The sequence below is a fragment of the Scylla paramamosain genome, chromosome 49 (assembly GCF_035594125.1).
Source record: "Scylla paramamosain isolate STU-SP2022 chromosome 49, ASM3559412v1, whole genome shotgun sequence".
NCBI classification, from domain to species: Eukaryota; Metazoa; Arthropoda; class Malacostraca; order Decapoda; family Portunidae; genus Scylla; species Scylla paramamosain.
The window spans coordinates 295,001-310,000 of record NC_087199.1 but is presented as its reverse complement, the minus strand read 5'-3'; the positions used below and the strand labels follow the sequence as shown (position 1 = coordinate 310,000).

At 44.2% G+C, this 15,000-nt stretch overlaps 2 protein-coding genes across 8 annotated transcripts in view; both read left to right on the top strand.

The window, feature by feature from the left end:
• The window catches only part of LOC135095377 (E3 ubiquitin-protein ligase TRIP12-like), a 32,063-nt gene extending 30,976 nt beyond the window's left edge, over window positions 1-1,087 (top strand). For all 7 annotated transcript variants that reach the window (XM_063996163.1, XM_063996162.1, XM_063996166.1 and 4 more), the window contains one exon: window positions 1-1,087. This exon is cut by the window's left edge and continues 1,915 nt beyond it. The gene's annotated coding sequence lies outside the window, so the exon portion shown is untranslated.
• A 2,120-nt stretch (window positions 1,088-3,207) lies between these two features.
• Window positions 3,208-15,000, top strand: part of LOC135095522 (hypoxia up-regulated protein 1-like) — a 14,502-nt gene continuing 2,709 nt past the window's right edge. Inside the window, 16 exon segments of the mRNA XM_063996395.1 lie at window positions 3,208-3,392; window positions 4,864-5,008; window positions 5,423-5,663; window positions 5,666-5,690; window positions 6,353-6,527; window positions 7,058-7,266; window positions 7,874-8,060; window positions 8,856-9,005; window positions 9,732-9,842; window positions 9,844-9,930; window positions 10,413-10,654; window positions 11,003-11,102; window positions 11,643-11,808; window positions 12,816-13,110; window positions 13,369-13,534; window positions 14,108-14,245. Coding sequence (XP_063852465.1) covers window positions 4,868-5,008; window positions 5,423-5,663; window positions 5,666-5,690; window positions 6,353-6,527; window positions 7,058-7,266; window positions 7,874-8,060; window positions 8,856-9,005; window positions 9,732-9,842; window positions 9,844-9,930; window positions 10,413-10,654; window positions 11,003-11,102; window positions 11,643-11,808; window positions 12,816-13,110; window positions 13,369-13,534; window positions 14,108-14,245 — 2,433 coding nt within the window. The 5' untranslated portion in view covers window positions 3,208-3,392; window positions 4,864-4,867.

Here is a 15,000-nt window from a genome sequence, read left to right as displayed (position 1 = left end):
CAGTGTGTGTGTGTGTGTGTGTGTGTGTGTGTGTGTGTGTGTGTGTGTGTGTGTGTGTGTGTGTGTTTCTAACCAGTGCCTAATTTAAAAATGACAAAAAATATTAAAAAAAATTCAATAAACAAGTTTTGATGTATGTATTATATTGCTAATTGTATATAACTACTACTACTACTACTACTACTACTACTTCCACCAGCACCAACATTTATACCACTATTCTACTACTACTACAACTACCACCACTACTACTACTACTACTACTATTTCTTCTACTATTACTAAATCCACCACCACTACCACTACTACTACTATTTCTACTACTACTATTACTAAATCCACCACCACTACCACTACTACTACTATTTCTTCTACTACTACTATTACTAAATCCACCACTACCACCACTACCACTACTACTACGACTACAACAACTACCATTACTACTACTACAATTCCTTCAACAACTACTACTGCTACTATGATATTCAGAAATCACATGGACTTTGCTCCACTAATTATGTGATAAAAAATATGTAATGATGATGATGATGATTATGTATATGTATGTATATGTATGTAGGCTTAAGTGGTTTTGTATACCCGAGAAAAACAAGGAATCTTTCTTTATTTAAGATCAATAGGGAGTGCTGATGATGATGATGATGCGCAGGGAAGCGAAATGTAAACAAAAGGTGATGGCGAGAGGAGATATTTACATTTAATAAAGGCATAAACTGATGATGACGATGATGATGGTAGGCAGATGGATGTCGAAAGGTTATATTTACGATTTCAATAGCAAAATATAAGCTGCTGATGGTGACGATGATGGTACACGTAAACTTCATATTGACGCTAGGACGTGATAGTTGAGGAATATTGAGGAAATATTAAAAGAAGGAAGAAAAATTGTTATTATTTGAAGGAAGTGATAATCTTGAGTTCATTTATTATTATTATTATTATTATTATTATTATTATTATTATTATTATTATTATTATTATTATTATTATTATTATTTTCGTTTCAGGACTTATTATGAATGAAAAAAAAAGATAAAAAATGTAGTGCCTCTTGTGATAATGTGCTTTTATTTACCCCTTCTGGAAGTTAATAGCTTAAACGATCCATATTGGCTACGTTAAGGGAGTCATGGCTCGTCATACTGGTTTTTGGCTGGAGGTGTATGAGAGTGACTCTGTAGTCGTAGCCAGATGGTGGAAGACTCTGAAGATTGAAGAGCGTGGGCACGAGAGCAGGTTAAGTCATTGCGCACATAAACGCAGCATCCACCTTTGCAGCGAAAATGAGGATAGAGAAAGTAGGAGGGAACAGAAAAGGGGCTACTGTCAGTTGCCTCAGACACCTGAGTTTGTGTGAGGAAAAGAAGATGAGGTTTACAAGAGGAGAGGTGGTGTTCTACTGATTGAAAATTAGATCTTAGACCGCGAGTGTTGCACAAGTTAATGAAGAAAAAGTTGAGGGGGGTGTCAAGACACTTAGGGTCGTCCACAGAAAGGCAGTCCGACCTGGGGACATTTATGGTCCCCTCCCCAGATGGGGACTCCGAGGCTGGTGTAGGAGTCGCCATGATGATTTTAAAATGTTAGAGTGAAGGGTGTGTGTGTTATTAGGTGCTTGTAGTTTTGTGTGGAGGAAGAGAGTTGTGTTTAGAGGGCAGGCTGTGACTGCCCCCTGGTGTTGTGACACACAAAGGCAAACGTTCAGTGAGGTCACAGCTGCCTCTAATGATAACTTCACACCACCCCCTCATCCACTGCTGCACACCTCACTCACAGTAATTATCTTTTCGGCAGGTGTCTATTGGTAAAGCATTTTTAAAAACTACCATCTCATTTCTATTCATTTATTCATTTATTCATTCATTCATTTATTTATTTTTTGTTCGTAGCCTTGAGACAGCCCCATCCCCACGTGAAAAATTAAAATAGATAAATAAATAAATAAAATGTATATAATTATCATTCAAAAAGGCACAAGAAAAACTTTATTGATCTATTAACTTGATACACGTGGCTTACGGAAAATGCGGCCACGTAGAGAGAGAGAGAGAGAGAGAGAGAGAGAGCGGGAGGGAGAGAGAGGGAGAGGTGAGGTGGACGCGCTGGTGACCATGACAGACATACAGACAGACAGACACAGATATACTAAAAGCGTGGTTGATAGATAAATAAATGCATACATACATACATACATACATACATACATACATACGGAGATATTTAGATAGACACAGGTATACACACAATTTAAATAGATAGATATACAAATAAATACAGACAGACAGACAGACAGGCAGACAGACAGACAGACAGACACCTACTTATTATTATTTTTATTATTATTATTATTATTATTATTATTATTATTATTATTATTATTATTATTACTTGTTCTTTCGTGCTTAGGTGACGCAATAGTTGTTTACATAAAATATACGCCATCTGAGTGCTAATAATAGTCTTAATACTTATATTTTGACTTAATTAAGACACTTCACGTATTTTAATGAATCTAAAATGACCATTAGAGAGACAGATAGGAAAATAGATAAAAAGGAACAAAAATTAAGGTAAAAATAAGATGGAGGAGCCAAAATGATTAAAAAAGCCATGAAAAATTAGCCAAAGAAATTTTAACTAACAAAATAAGTAAACGAAACATCAAAATAGTATGAAAAGGAAGATAAATGAAGGAGAGGAAGATGAGGAGCTGATATTGAAAACGAAATATCTAGAAATTAACTAAACAATGCCAACTAGCCCAAATTATTTTAAAACTAGTAAAATAAATAAGGTACATACAAAAATTGTTTGATGCTGAAGTAAATATGGATAAACATGCAATATAGAACCCGAGAAGGATAAAGAAGAATGAAAGAAAATAATAACTGATGAAAATAGACCACAAGTATTTTTGAAGTAAGCGAATTGATAAAATACACTTTAAAATCATATAAAAAATAAGATAATCAATAAAAATTAGTCAATATTGAAGCCGAAGTGAAGAAGCATTAACTAAACACACAACCAAACCACAAAAACTAACCGAAAACATTTTAAAACTAACAAAACAAATAAATAAGCATCAAAACAAAATAAAAAAAAATCCATTAAACATAAAAAACACTCCCAGTAAGAGCCGAGATGGGAGGAACTCGCCGAAGCTTCCCGCCAGTGAGAGAATGCCACGTTGATTTGGAGGCTGCGGTTAACCGGGCACACTTCTGCACATTTTTGCCCCTCACTGTGAACGCACTGTGCCCTGGACCTCCACCTCATCACCGCGCCTTGCTGACTTCCTCGCCCAAGTGCTGAGCGAGAAAGAGCAGCGGGGGAGGAGTAATAGCGCAGATATAAGCGAAAAGGTGAGGTGACATGGATCAGCTGTTTGGGGCGACTGACGGAACCTGGAAGAGTTTTTTTTAATTTGCTAATTTTTCGTGTTTTTCGTTGAATTTTTGTACTTTAATGTGTTTTGCAGTGGGGATGAATTGCTTGTGGCCTATGTATTGTGTGTGCGTATGTGTGTGTGTGACTGTAATGTGCATCACCAATATTGTTTAAATTTGTCAACGAGAGCGGCACACACCAGCCACACACCACCACGCCGGGACGCGCGCCACACACCACGGAGACTCACATACAATCAATTTACCCTAAAAAGAAAAGAAAATATTTGCAGTAATGATAAATACGAGCTAAGGGCAGTATCAGTTTGAAGTGGTGGTGGTGGTGGTGGTGGTGGTGACAGCTGGCGGACGGTCACAAGCAGGCGGCATCAACACCTCTCGGGGAACACAGGCAGGGAGTCCAGCGGTTCTTTTAATTAACTGTGAGGGCGGAACAAGTAATTTATCATATTTTTTTGGTGATTTTTAAGTTAATTAGAGGTGATAGTGTAGTTTTAATTTAATTAGTAGTGTTCGTGTTTACCGCAGAGCATTACGACCGTGAGGGGAGACCGGGGAAAGGGTTAAACTATAAAAAAAAAGCGAATTCTGGGATAGAGAGACTTACAAATTAACTCAAAACACCAAAAAACTACCAGAAAAAAAATATAAATTACTCCTAGATAAAAAAAAATTAAAAAAATACAAGTTTCTTTAAAATATACCAATTATTATCCAGTAGGGGGGGTGCCCAGGGGAGAACAGCCCCCCTAGAAAGGTTATATTAACATCCTTTGGGGGCGTAGACCAGCCACACACCAGCAGAGGTAGCCAAAATTTCGGGGCAAGGAGGGGGGGGGGCAGGGGGGGCAGTTCCAGTAATAGTTTAATATTAATGATAAGTAAACAGATATCTAGCGGTAATTCTTTAAGTTTGGGGGGGCGGGGGGGGTGCTGTGGGGGAGGGGGAGGGGGCATGGTTAGCTAAGCACCACCCAGCGCTGACCAACGACCAGACGCAGTACTTGGGGGTCGTCTGGACAGTAGAGGCCTTGAGGTGCGAGGGTGTGGTGACGCTGCGGTGATGCTGCTCCACCTGACTCGTGTTGACTCATTCCACTTGTGTTGGTGGATTGTAATGCGTTAAATAAGATTTTTGGGGTAGTTATATGTTTGTTTGTTTGTTTGTTTGTTTGTTTGTGTGTGTGTGTGTTTAGTTTTAATGATTATTTATTTGTGTTTTTTATTTATTTATTTATTTATTTTTTAAGTTTTGCAAGATGTGTGTGTGTGTGTGTGTGTGTGTGTGTGTGTGTGTGTGTGTGTGTGTGTGTGTGTGTGCGCCAGGGATAGTTTAACATGCTATAGTGAAGTTACTACAATTTTCAACGGTGTTTTCATAATAACAACAACATTAACCACAACTACTGCCACAATTCTACCACAGCAGCATGGGGGCGTGGCAGGGCGGCACGGTGGCGGCTGTGGTGGCGGCGGTGGTGGTGGCAGCCTCCCTCATTACTGTGGTGGAGGCGGTGACGATCATGAGCGTGGACTTTGGCTCGGAGTGGATGAAGGTGGCAGTGGTGGCGGTAAGTAGTAGTAGTAGTAGTAGTAGTAGTAGTAGTAGTAGTAGTAGTAGATATAATTTATTAATAACAACATTAATTAAAAAGATGACATTTTTTTTGGTAAATTTTGCAATACAACATTTAAAAGACCCCCATCACACCCCCATCACCCCACCCCATCACCCCATCACCCCATACAAGCCCCAAGACACCCCCATCACCCCACCCCATCACCCCATCACCCCATACAAGCCCCAAGACACCCCCATCACCCCATACAAGCCCCAAAACACTCCCCATCACCCCATACAATCCCCAACACACCCCCATCACCCCAACAAACCCAAAAAAAACACCCAAAAAAAACACAAAAAAATAATCCTTAAAATTCAGACTACCGCAGTACCCCCAACTAACCCCCCCTACCCCCCCCAGCCTGGCATCCCCATGGAGATCGCTCTGAACAAGGAATCGAAACGCAAAACTCCAAGCGCGATTTCGTTTCGTGACGGGGAGAGAACTTTTGGTGAGGATGCGCTGACCAATGGCGTGAGGTTCCCAGCCTCCTCCTACGGGTACCTGCTGGACCTGCTGGGGAAGAGGGTGGAGGGGAACACTGTGGTGGAGGTGTACAAGGAACGGTTTCCCTACTACAACATCGAGGCGGATGACGAGAGGGAACTGTGGTGTTTCGGCATGATAGGTAAGATCTGCGGTGTTTTTGCGGTGTTTTTTGCGTTTTTTTTTTTTTTTTTTTTTTTTTTTTTTTTTTTTTTTTTTTGTATTTTTTGTGGTGTTTTTTTGTGGTGTATTTTGTGGTGTTTTTTTGTGGTGTTTTGCGGTGTTTTTGGGTGTGTGGGTGTAAAGGGAGGGTTTGTAGGGTGAGAGAGAGAGAGAGAGAGAGAGAGAGAGAGAGAGAGAGAGAGAGAACGTGTTTGTGTGGGTGTATAAATGGAGGGGAGGGTTAGGTTAGGTGTGTGTGAGAGAGAGAGAGAGAGAGAGAGAGAGAGAGAGAGAGAGAGAGAGAGAGAGAGAGAGAGAGAGAGAGAGAGAGAGAGAGAGAGAGAGAGAGAGAGAGAGAGAGAGAGGTGCTTGTGTGTGTGTGTGTGTGTTTGATAACGCATGATAGTATTTACTGAGAGAATGGAAGCATGTGTGGGTGTGTGTGTGTGTTTGAGAGATAATGAGAGAGAGAGAGAGAGAGAGAGAGAGAGAGAGAGAGACAGATCCATTCAACCTAACCTAACCTAACCTTCCCAACTCAACCCCATTCAAAACCCACATAAACCCACCCAGACCCACTTACATGCAATTAGACCCATCCAAAACCACTTGTAACCCACTCCACCCCACTCTGGCCCACAGCAACACAACCTACAGCGTGGAGGAGTTGGTGGGACAGCTCCTGGGCCATGCAAGGGATGTCGCAATGGACCACACAGACCAGAGAATAAAGGATTGCGTGATTACAGTGCCGGCTTTCTTTAATCAGGCTGAGAGAAGGGCTCTGTTGACGGCTGCACAACTTACGGGGCTGAAGGTGAGAGGGAGAGGGAGTGTGGGAGAGAGAGGGAGATATGTCGACAGCCATTCCTCTCCTTACAAGCTTAAATTTAACCCAGATTGCCAAGAATATGCAGATAAGAATGTGTTTTTTTTTATTTTTTATTTTTTTTGGGGTTTAACTGATAAATTTGACGTTTGTACTCGTGTGTGCTGTTTTTGGGGCGTCACCGGTGTTCCCAAGGTGATAATCCAATACAGATTTGAATTATCATTGATTTCTCTCTTTTCAAGGTTCCAGGGATAGTTTAACAGGCTGTAGTGGAAGTTACTGGGGTTTTCAAGGTTCCAGGGATAGTTTAACAGGCTGTAGTGGAAGTTACTGGGGTTTTCAAGGTTCCAGGGATAGTTTAACAGGCTGTAGTGGAAGTTACCAGGGTTTTCAAGGTTCCAGGGATAGTTTAACAGGCTGTAGTGGAAGTTACTGGGGTTTTCAAGGTTCCAGGGATAGTTTAACAAGCTGAAGAAGAATATAACACTCTCTCTCTCTCTCTCTCTCTCCGACAGGTCCTCTCCCTAATGTCAAGCAACGCAGCCGTGGCACTCAACTACGGGATGTTCAGACGCAAGGAGATCAACACCACAGCACACCACATCCTCTTCTATGACATGGGAGCCTCTGCCACCACCGCCACCATCGCCTCCTTCCAGACTCTGAAGACCAAGGAACGGGGATACTCCGAGACAAACCCGCAGCTCACCATACTGGGCGTGGGGTGGGTGTCTGGGAGAGAGAGAGGGAGGGGGAGAGTGTGTGTGTGTGTGTGTGTGAGGGATTGAGATACACACAGAGAGAGAGAGAGAGAGAGAGAGAGAGAGAGAGAGAGAGAGAGAGAGAGAGAGAGAGAGACTTCCTGACCTAACCTAACCTAACTTAACCTAACCTAACACCCCTTAACCTAACCTAACTTAACACCCTCACACACCCCAAAAACACCCTAAACATCCCTTAAACACCCAAATACACTTATAAAACACCCTCAAACACTTCCAAATATTACCACATGCTCCCAAAACACCCCAAAAAACACCCCAACCTAACCTAACCTACCCTAACCTAACCTAGCACCCCCAAACACTTTAAACACCCCAAAAACACCCCCAAACCTAACCTAACTTAACCAGACACTCCCAAAACACCCAAAAACACCCAAAAAACACCCCCAAACCTAACCTAACTTAACCAGACACTCCCAAAACACCCAAAAACACCCAAAAAACACCCTCAAACCTAACCTAACTTAACCAAACACCCCCAAAACACCCAAAAGCACCCTAAACACCCCCAATATCTATTCTAACTCACCCCCCTGACCCCCGCAGGTACGACCGACTGCTGGGGGGCCTGTCAATGCAGCTGAGGCTCCGAGATCACCTGGCCAGGAAGTTTGAGGAGGTGAAGAGGACCAAGAACAGCGTGTACGACTCTCCGAGGGCCATGGCCAAGCTACTGAAGGAGGCGGGGAGAATGGCCAAGATTCTATCGGCCAATACTGAGCATCTTAGCCAGGTGTGTTCGTTTGTTTGTTTGTGTGTTTGTTTGTTTGTTTTATTGATGTGTCTTAAACTCATCTTGGTCTTTCTGAAATTAAACCAAATGTAAATTTACAAATGTAATCTTATTCAGAATTGGTTTGTTAGGTTTGGGGAGGTTAAACACTCAAAAACGCCATTTAAACACCTCAAAACGCACCAAAAACACACTTAAACACACTCAGAACACCCCAAAACATCAGAAATGAACTCAACGCACCAAAAACACACTTAAACACACTCAGAACACTCCAAAACATCAGAAATGCACTCAACACACCAAAAACACACTTAAACACACTCAGAACACTCCAAAACACATCAGAAATGCACTCAACACACCAAAAACACACTTAAACACACTCAGAACACTCCAAAACACATCAGAAATGCACTCAACACACCAAAAACACACTCACTCTAAAACACACACAAAACACACTCAAAACGCCCCCAAAACACCTCAAAACACACTCAAAACACATTAAAACACACACAAAACACCCAAAAAGACACAGTTTATGCCTAAAAACACCCAAAAAACACAATTTGCACCCAAAAACACTCAATTTACACCTAAAAACACCCCAAAAAACACAATTTACACCCAAAAAACACCAAAAAACACAATTTATACCCAAAAACCTCAATAAACAAGCACTCCCAAACACAGCTTATTTAAAACACTACCCCCACAACCCCAGGGGGCCCGTAACCCCGCTAGGTGGCCACAGCACACCCGCATATAACCCCAAACTATCCAAACCCGCAGGTGGAAGGTGTGCTGGACGAGGAGGACTTCAAGTTGATGGTGAAGAGAGAAGAATTTGAGGACCTTTGTACCGATATCTTTGAAAGGGTTCGCGCTCCCGTCGACGCTGCGCTGATATCTGCTGGCATGGATATCAGTAGTGTTGACCAGGTGTGTGTGTGTGTGTGTGTGTGTGTGTGTTGGGGTGTGTGAGGGAATGCAGGATATGTTTTGGGATATTTTTGGGATCTTTTGGGGTGTTTTGGTGTGTTTTGGGGTGTTTTGGGTGTGTTTTGGGATGTTTTGGGTGTTTCTGGTGTTTTTGGGGGTGTTTATAGATGTTTTGGGTGTGTTTGTGGGTGTTTTGGGATATTTTTGGGATCTTTTGGTGGTGTTTTGGGGTGTTTTGGGGTGTTTTGGGTGTGTTTTGGGATGTTTTGGGTGTTTCTGGTGTTTTTGGGGGTGTTTATAGATGTTTTGGGTGTGTTTGTGGGTGTTTTGGGATATTTTTGGGATCTTTTGGTGGTGTTTTGGTGTGTTTTGGGGTGTTTTGGGGTGTTTTGGGTGTGTTTTGGGATGTTTTGGGTGTTTCTGGTGTTTTTGGGGGTGTTTATAGATGTTTTGGGTGTGTTTGTGGGTGTTTTGGGTGTGAGTGTGGTGTTTAAGGGGGTTTTGTGTGTGTGTGTGTGTGTGTGTGTGTGTGTGTGTGTGTGAGAGAGAGAGAGAGAGAGAGAGAGAGAGAGAGAGAGAGAGAGAATATGGGAGTGTTCATGTGCATGTGTGTGTGTGTATGTGTGTGATTAATTTTCATTCATTTTCAACCATATTTCCTGACTCCCTCTGACACACACACACACCCTGTCACTCACTCTCTCTCTCTCTCTCTCCCTCCCACAGTTCATCATCGTAGGGGGCGCCACCCGTGTCCCTCGCGTCCAGGCCATCCTGCAGGAGGTGTGGGGGCGGGAGCTGGGCAAGAACATCAACGCAGACGAGGCAGCAGCGATGGGGGGCTGTGTACCGGGCTGCCGACCTCGGACAGGGATTTAAAGTGAAGAAGTTTCACGTGAAGGAGTCTGTGCTGTTCCCCATTGAGGTGTGTGGGGGTGTCGGGGCAGTTTTTGGGGGTGTTTTGAGGGTGTTTACTGGTGTTTTTAGGTGTTTTGGGGTATTTTTGGGGTGTTTTAGGATGTATTTAGGTGTTTTGGGGTGTTTAGGAGTGTTTTTTGGGTGTTTTTTGGGTGTTTTAGGGTGTTTTTGGGGTGTATTTAGGTGTATTTGGGGTGTATTTAGGTATATTTAGGGTGTATTTGGGTGTTTAGGGGTGTATTTGGGTGTTTTAGGGTGTTTGGGGGTGTTCTAAGATGCTTTTGGGTGTTTTAGGGTGTTTTGGGGTGTTTTAGGGGGTATTTGGGTGTTTTGGGGTGTTCTTAGGCTGTAGGAATAGTAGTAGTAGTAGTAGTAGTAGTAGTAGTAGTAGTAGTGAATATGTTAACTACCAAGCCTAACTTAACCTAACCTAACCTAACTTAACCTAACCTAACCTAACCTAACTTAACCTAACCTAATCTAACACAGGTGGACTTCGAACGCAAGGTAGACATGGGTACAGCAACAGCAGACAGCGGCAGCAGCGGCGGCGACAGCGACACCACCGCCACCACCACCAGCAGTGTTACCAAGGTAGTGAAGAGGTCCTTGTTCGCGGTTGGCAACACTTACCCGCAGAAGAAGGTGATGACTTTCAATAAGCACACGTCTGATTTTGTGTTCGCTGTCAACTATGGCGTCAACGAACACCTGCCCAAGAAGGAGCTCAGGTGAGGGAGAGAGGGAGAGGGAGAGGGTGAGAGAGAGAGAGGGAGAGGGAGAGGTGCTGGTCTGTGTGTGTGAGAGAGAGAGAGAGAGAGAGAGAGAGAGAGAGAGAGAGAGAGAGAGAGAGGCCGGTCTGTGTCTGTCAGTGTGTGTGTGTGTGTGTGAGAGAGAGAAAGAAAGAGAGAGAGAGAGCTGCTACAACCATTTCTCTAATAGGTGAGAGAGAGAGAGAGAGAGAGAGAGAGGGGCTGGTCTATGCGTGTGTGTGTCTGTGAGAGAGAGAGAGAGATAAACAGATTGTAAGACCTCAACAACAACAACAACAACAACAACAACCATCTCTCCCTAACAAGGATGGCTGGGACAACAAACCATTCAAGCATTCAAGTGGAGGGGGTGACAGCAGCCTTCCAGAAGCACCTCAGCGAAGGAGGAGAACCAAAAGGAATCAAGGTAATTGGCTGTTTGGGGTAATTGGGCTGTTTGGGTGTGTTTGGGGAGTTTTTGGGTGTTTTGGGGTGTTTTTGGGGTGTTTTGGGGTGTTTAGATAGGTTTTGGGGTGTTTGGATAAGTTTTGGGGTGTTTAGGTTGGGTTCTGAGTGTGTTTTGGGGAGTTTTGGGGTGTTTTGGTGTGTTTTGGGGAGTTTTGTTGTGTTTTGGATGTTTTTAGGGTATTTTTGGGTAATTTAAAGATGTTTTTTTGGGTGTTTTAATGATTTGTGAGTGTTTGGGTAGATTTTGGGGTATTTTAGTGATATTTTGGTGTGTTTAAGGGATTTTAGGTATTTTAGGGAAGTTTTGGGGTGTTTATGTGTGTTTTGGGGAAGTTTTAAGTGTGTCTTAGGGTGTTTAAGGGTATTTTTAAGGTATTTTAATATTTAGGATGCTTTTAAAAGTTGAGATATATTTTAAACTATTCTCTCTCTCTCTCTCTCTCTCTCTCTCTCTCTCTCTCTCTCTCTCTCTCTCTCTCTCTCTCTCTCTCTCTCTCAGGCACACTTCAGCATGGACGACTCAGGGGTACTCCACTTGGCTGGCATGGAGGCAGTGTTTGAGAAGAGTGTAGCAGTGGAGGAGGAGGAGGAGGAGAAGAAGGAAGAGGAGGAGGAAGAATCAACTTTGTCGAGATTAGGAAGCACCATTAGTAAGCTGTTTGCTGGTAAGTCAGGAGGAGGAGGAGGAGGAGGAGGAAGAGGAAGGGAGGTGTGTGTGTATGTCTGTTTGTATATGAGAGAGCTGGAGGAGAAGGAGGAAGACAAGAAGAGATGAGAGGAGGAGGAGGAGAAGGGAGAGGTGTGTGTGTGTGTGTGTGTGAGAGAGAGAGGTGAAGGAGGAGGAGGAGGAGGAGGAAGAAGAGGAGGGGTGTGTGTGTCTGTGTGTCTGTTTGTCTGTCTGTCTAATATTACTACTACTACTACTACTTTAACTACTACTACTACTACTACTATTACTACTATTATTAAGAATTTATATTGAAAATCTCTTTAATAATGTAAATAATTCAAGTTTTATCATCTCCTCCTCCTCCTCCTCCTCCTCCTCCTCCTCCTCCTCCTCCTCCTCCTCCTCCTCCTCCTCCTCCTCCTCCTCCTCCTTCTCCTCATCTTCTTCCTTCTCCTATTGTTACTACTGTTTCTCTCCTCCTCCTCCTCCTCCTCCTCCTCCTCCTCCTCCTCCTCCTCCTCCTTCTCCTCCTCCTCCTCCTCGTCTTCCTTCTCCTCATCTTCTTCCTTCTCCTATTGTTACTACTGTTTCTCTCCTCCTCCTACTCCTCCTCCTCCTCCTCCTCCTCCCACAGAGAAGAAGGCGAAAGCTAATGGTAATATAAAGATGTTAACACACACACACACACACACACACACACACACACACACACACACACACACACACACACACACACACACACCAATATATGTACGTATTTTGAGATATAGACTCACCTTACGCACACGCACACACGCACACACACACACATGTATGTACGTATGTTTGTTGACACACACACACACACAGTAAATTAGATTATGTTTGTTATTGTTCTCTCTCTCTCTCTCTCTCTCTCTCTCTCTCTCTCTCTCTCTCTCTCTCTCTCTCTCTCTCTCTCTCTCTCTCTCTCTCTCTCTCTCTCTCTCTCTCTGACCCTCCCTCTCCCTCTCTCTCTCACAGGAACAGAAGAGAAGAAGAAGAAGGAAGAGGAAGAGGAGGGAGAGAACAAAACAAAGAAAGAAGAAGAAGAAGAAGAAGAAAAGGATAAGAAAAACACTAATAAAGAAGAGAAAGAGAAGGAGAAAGGCGCAAAGGAGGAGGAGAAGAAGGAGGGAGAGGAGGAGGAAGAGAAGAAGAAGAAGAAGAAGGAGGTTAAATTGAAGAAGGTCACTGTGAAGGAAGAGTTAAAATTTTCCCAGACTTACCTGGACCTCAGTGAGATGTCCCAAGACACCCTCTCGCTCTCTCAGAAGAAGTGAGTGGGAGTGGGCTGTGTGGGGGGGATGGCGGGCAGTGGGAGGTGGGGGTGTGGGGTGTATATATATGTGTGTGTATGCGTGTATGTGTTTCATAATTTTGTGCGTTAAAAAATTCGTATTAATTCTCTCTTTCTCCATCTCTCAATTTTAAAACACCGCTTCACAAAACATCAAATTAAACATCATTCCCCGCTCGTACACCCATCCACACCCCCTGACACACTACCCACACCCTTCCTACACCCCCTACACAGGCTGGAAGACATAGCAGCCGCAGAGACAGCCCGTAAGGAGAGGGAGGCAGCTCGTAACAACCTAGAGAGCTATATATTGGAAGCACAGGACAAGCTTTGGCAAGAACAGTACGAAGCTGCATCAACACAGGAGCAGAGGGAACAAGTCAGGGCGTTGTGCTCTCAGGTGGGTGTGTGTGGGGTGTTGGGGTGTTGGGGAGAGTAGGGGAGGGGTGGAAGAGGGTGATAATGGTGGTGTCCGGTGTTGTAATCATGTTTTGAAGAGGGAAAATGCAGTTCTTGGGTGTTTTTGGTGTGTTTGGGGGCTTTGAAGGGTGTTTTAGGGTGTTTTTTAGGGTTTTTAAGGGTTTTTTGGAGTGAGGATTGTGTTTTTAGGGTGTTCAGGGTGGTTTGGGTATGTTTAGGGGTGTTTTCAAGGTGTAGCATCACAGTAAACAGCATTTTTAGGGATGTTTGGGGTGGAAAGTGTTTTTAGGGGTGCATTGTGGGTAGGGAAGTCTGTATGTGTGTGTGTGTTTGTGTGTCTATACTCAAACACACCCTGACACACTACAATGCACCCTAACACACCCCAACACACCCAGACACATCCCAGACACACCCCTGACACACCCCAACACACCGTAACACACTCCAACACACCCAGACACACCCCAACACACCCTGACACATCCCAACACACCCTAACACACCCTAACACACCCTGACACACCCTTAACACCCCCTCTCTCCCTCACAGCTGGACGAGTGGATCTATGACGAAGGATTTGACCAGGAAGCTTCTGTTTACAAGGGGAAGCTGAACCAACTATCCGCGCTGTTTGAACCCATACAGCGGCGCGTACAGGAGACTCAGGACCGCCCCGAAGCCACACAGGCAAGCAGAAAGACCCGCCTATCCAGCCCCATCCAGACCTACCTCCTATTCTCCCTACTCTTCCTCCTATTAATCTTTTTCTCCCTCTTTCTCTGGCGGCGAAAATCCAACTTCATTTCCGACTTCAGAAACTGGTTTGCCGACGGGGCCCTGGGCTTCTCTGGGGCCTTCTCCGGGGCGTTTCCGGGGCGGGGCAGGCGGCTGGGGTCTTCCGGGGCGGGGCCAGGTCGGGGAGGTCTTAGGAATAGAGGGAAAGGGGGTAGTGGTGGTGGTAGTAGTAGTGGTGGGGGTAGGAGAACAGGAAGATGATGGTGGTGGTGGTGGTGGTGGTGGTGGTAGTGGTAGTGTGTGGTGGTTTGGTGGTGTGGTTGCTCAAGTGGGGTGGGGTGTGGTAGGAGGAGGAGGAGGAGGAGGAGGAGGAGACGAAGAAGAAGAAGAAGAAGAAGAAGAAGAAGAGGAGGAGGAGGAGGAGGAGGAGGAGGAGGAAGAAGAAGTAAGATTAAAATTATTTCTCTTCTCTTTCTCTCTCCTCCTCCTCCTCCTCCTCCTCCTCCTCCTCCTCCTCCTCCTCCTCCTCCTCCTCTTCCCAAGTTATTATTGTTATAAATTGAACAAAAAGTGTGTGTGTGTGTGTGTGTGTGTGTGTGTGTGTGTGTGTGTGTGTGTGTGTGTGTGTGTGTGTGTGTGTTTTGTAAGTTCTTCCATTTAGTATGTAAGTAATTTTTGTGATAATACGTGTGCGCGCTCGTGTGTGT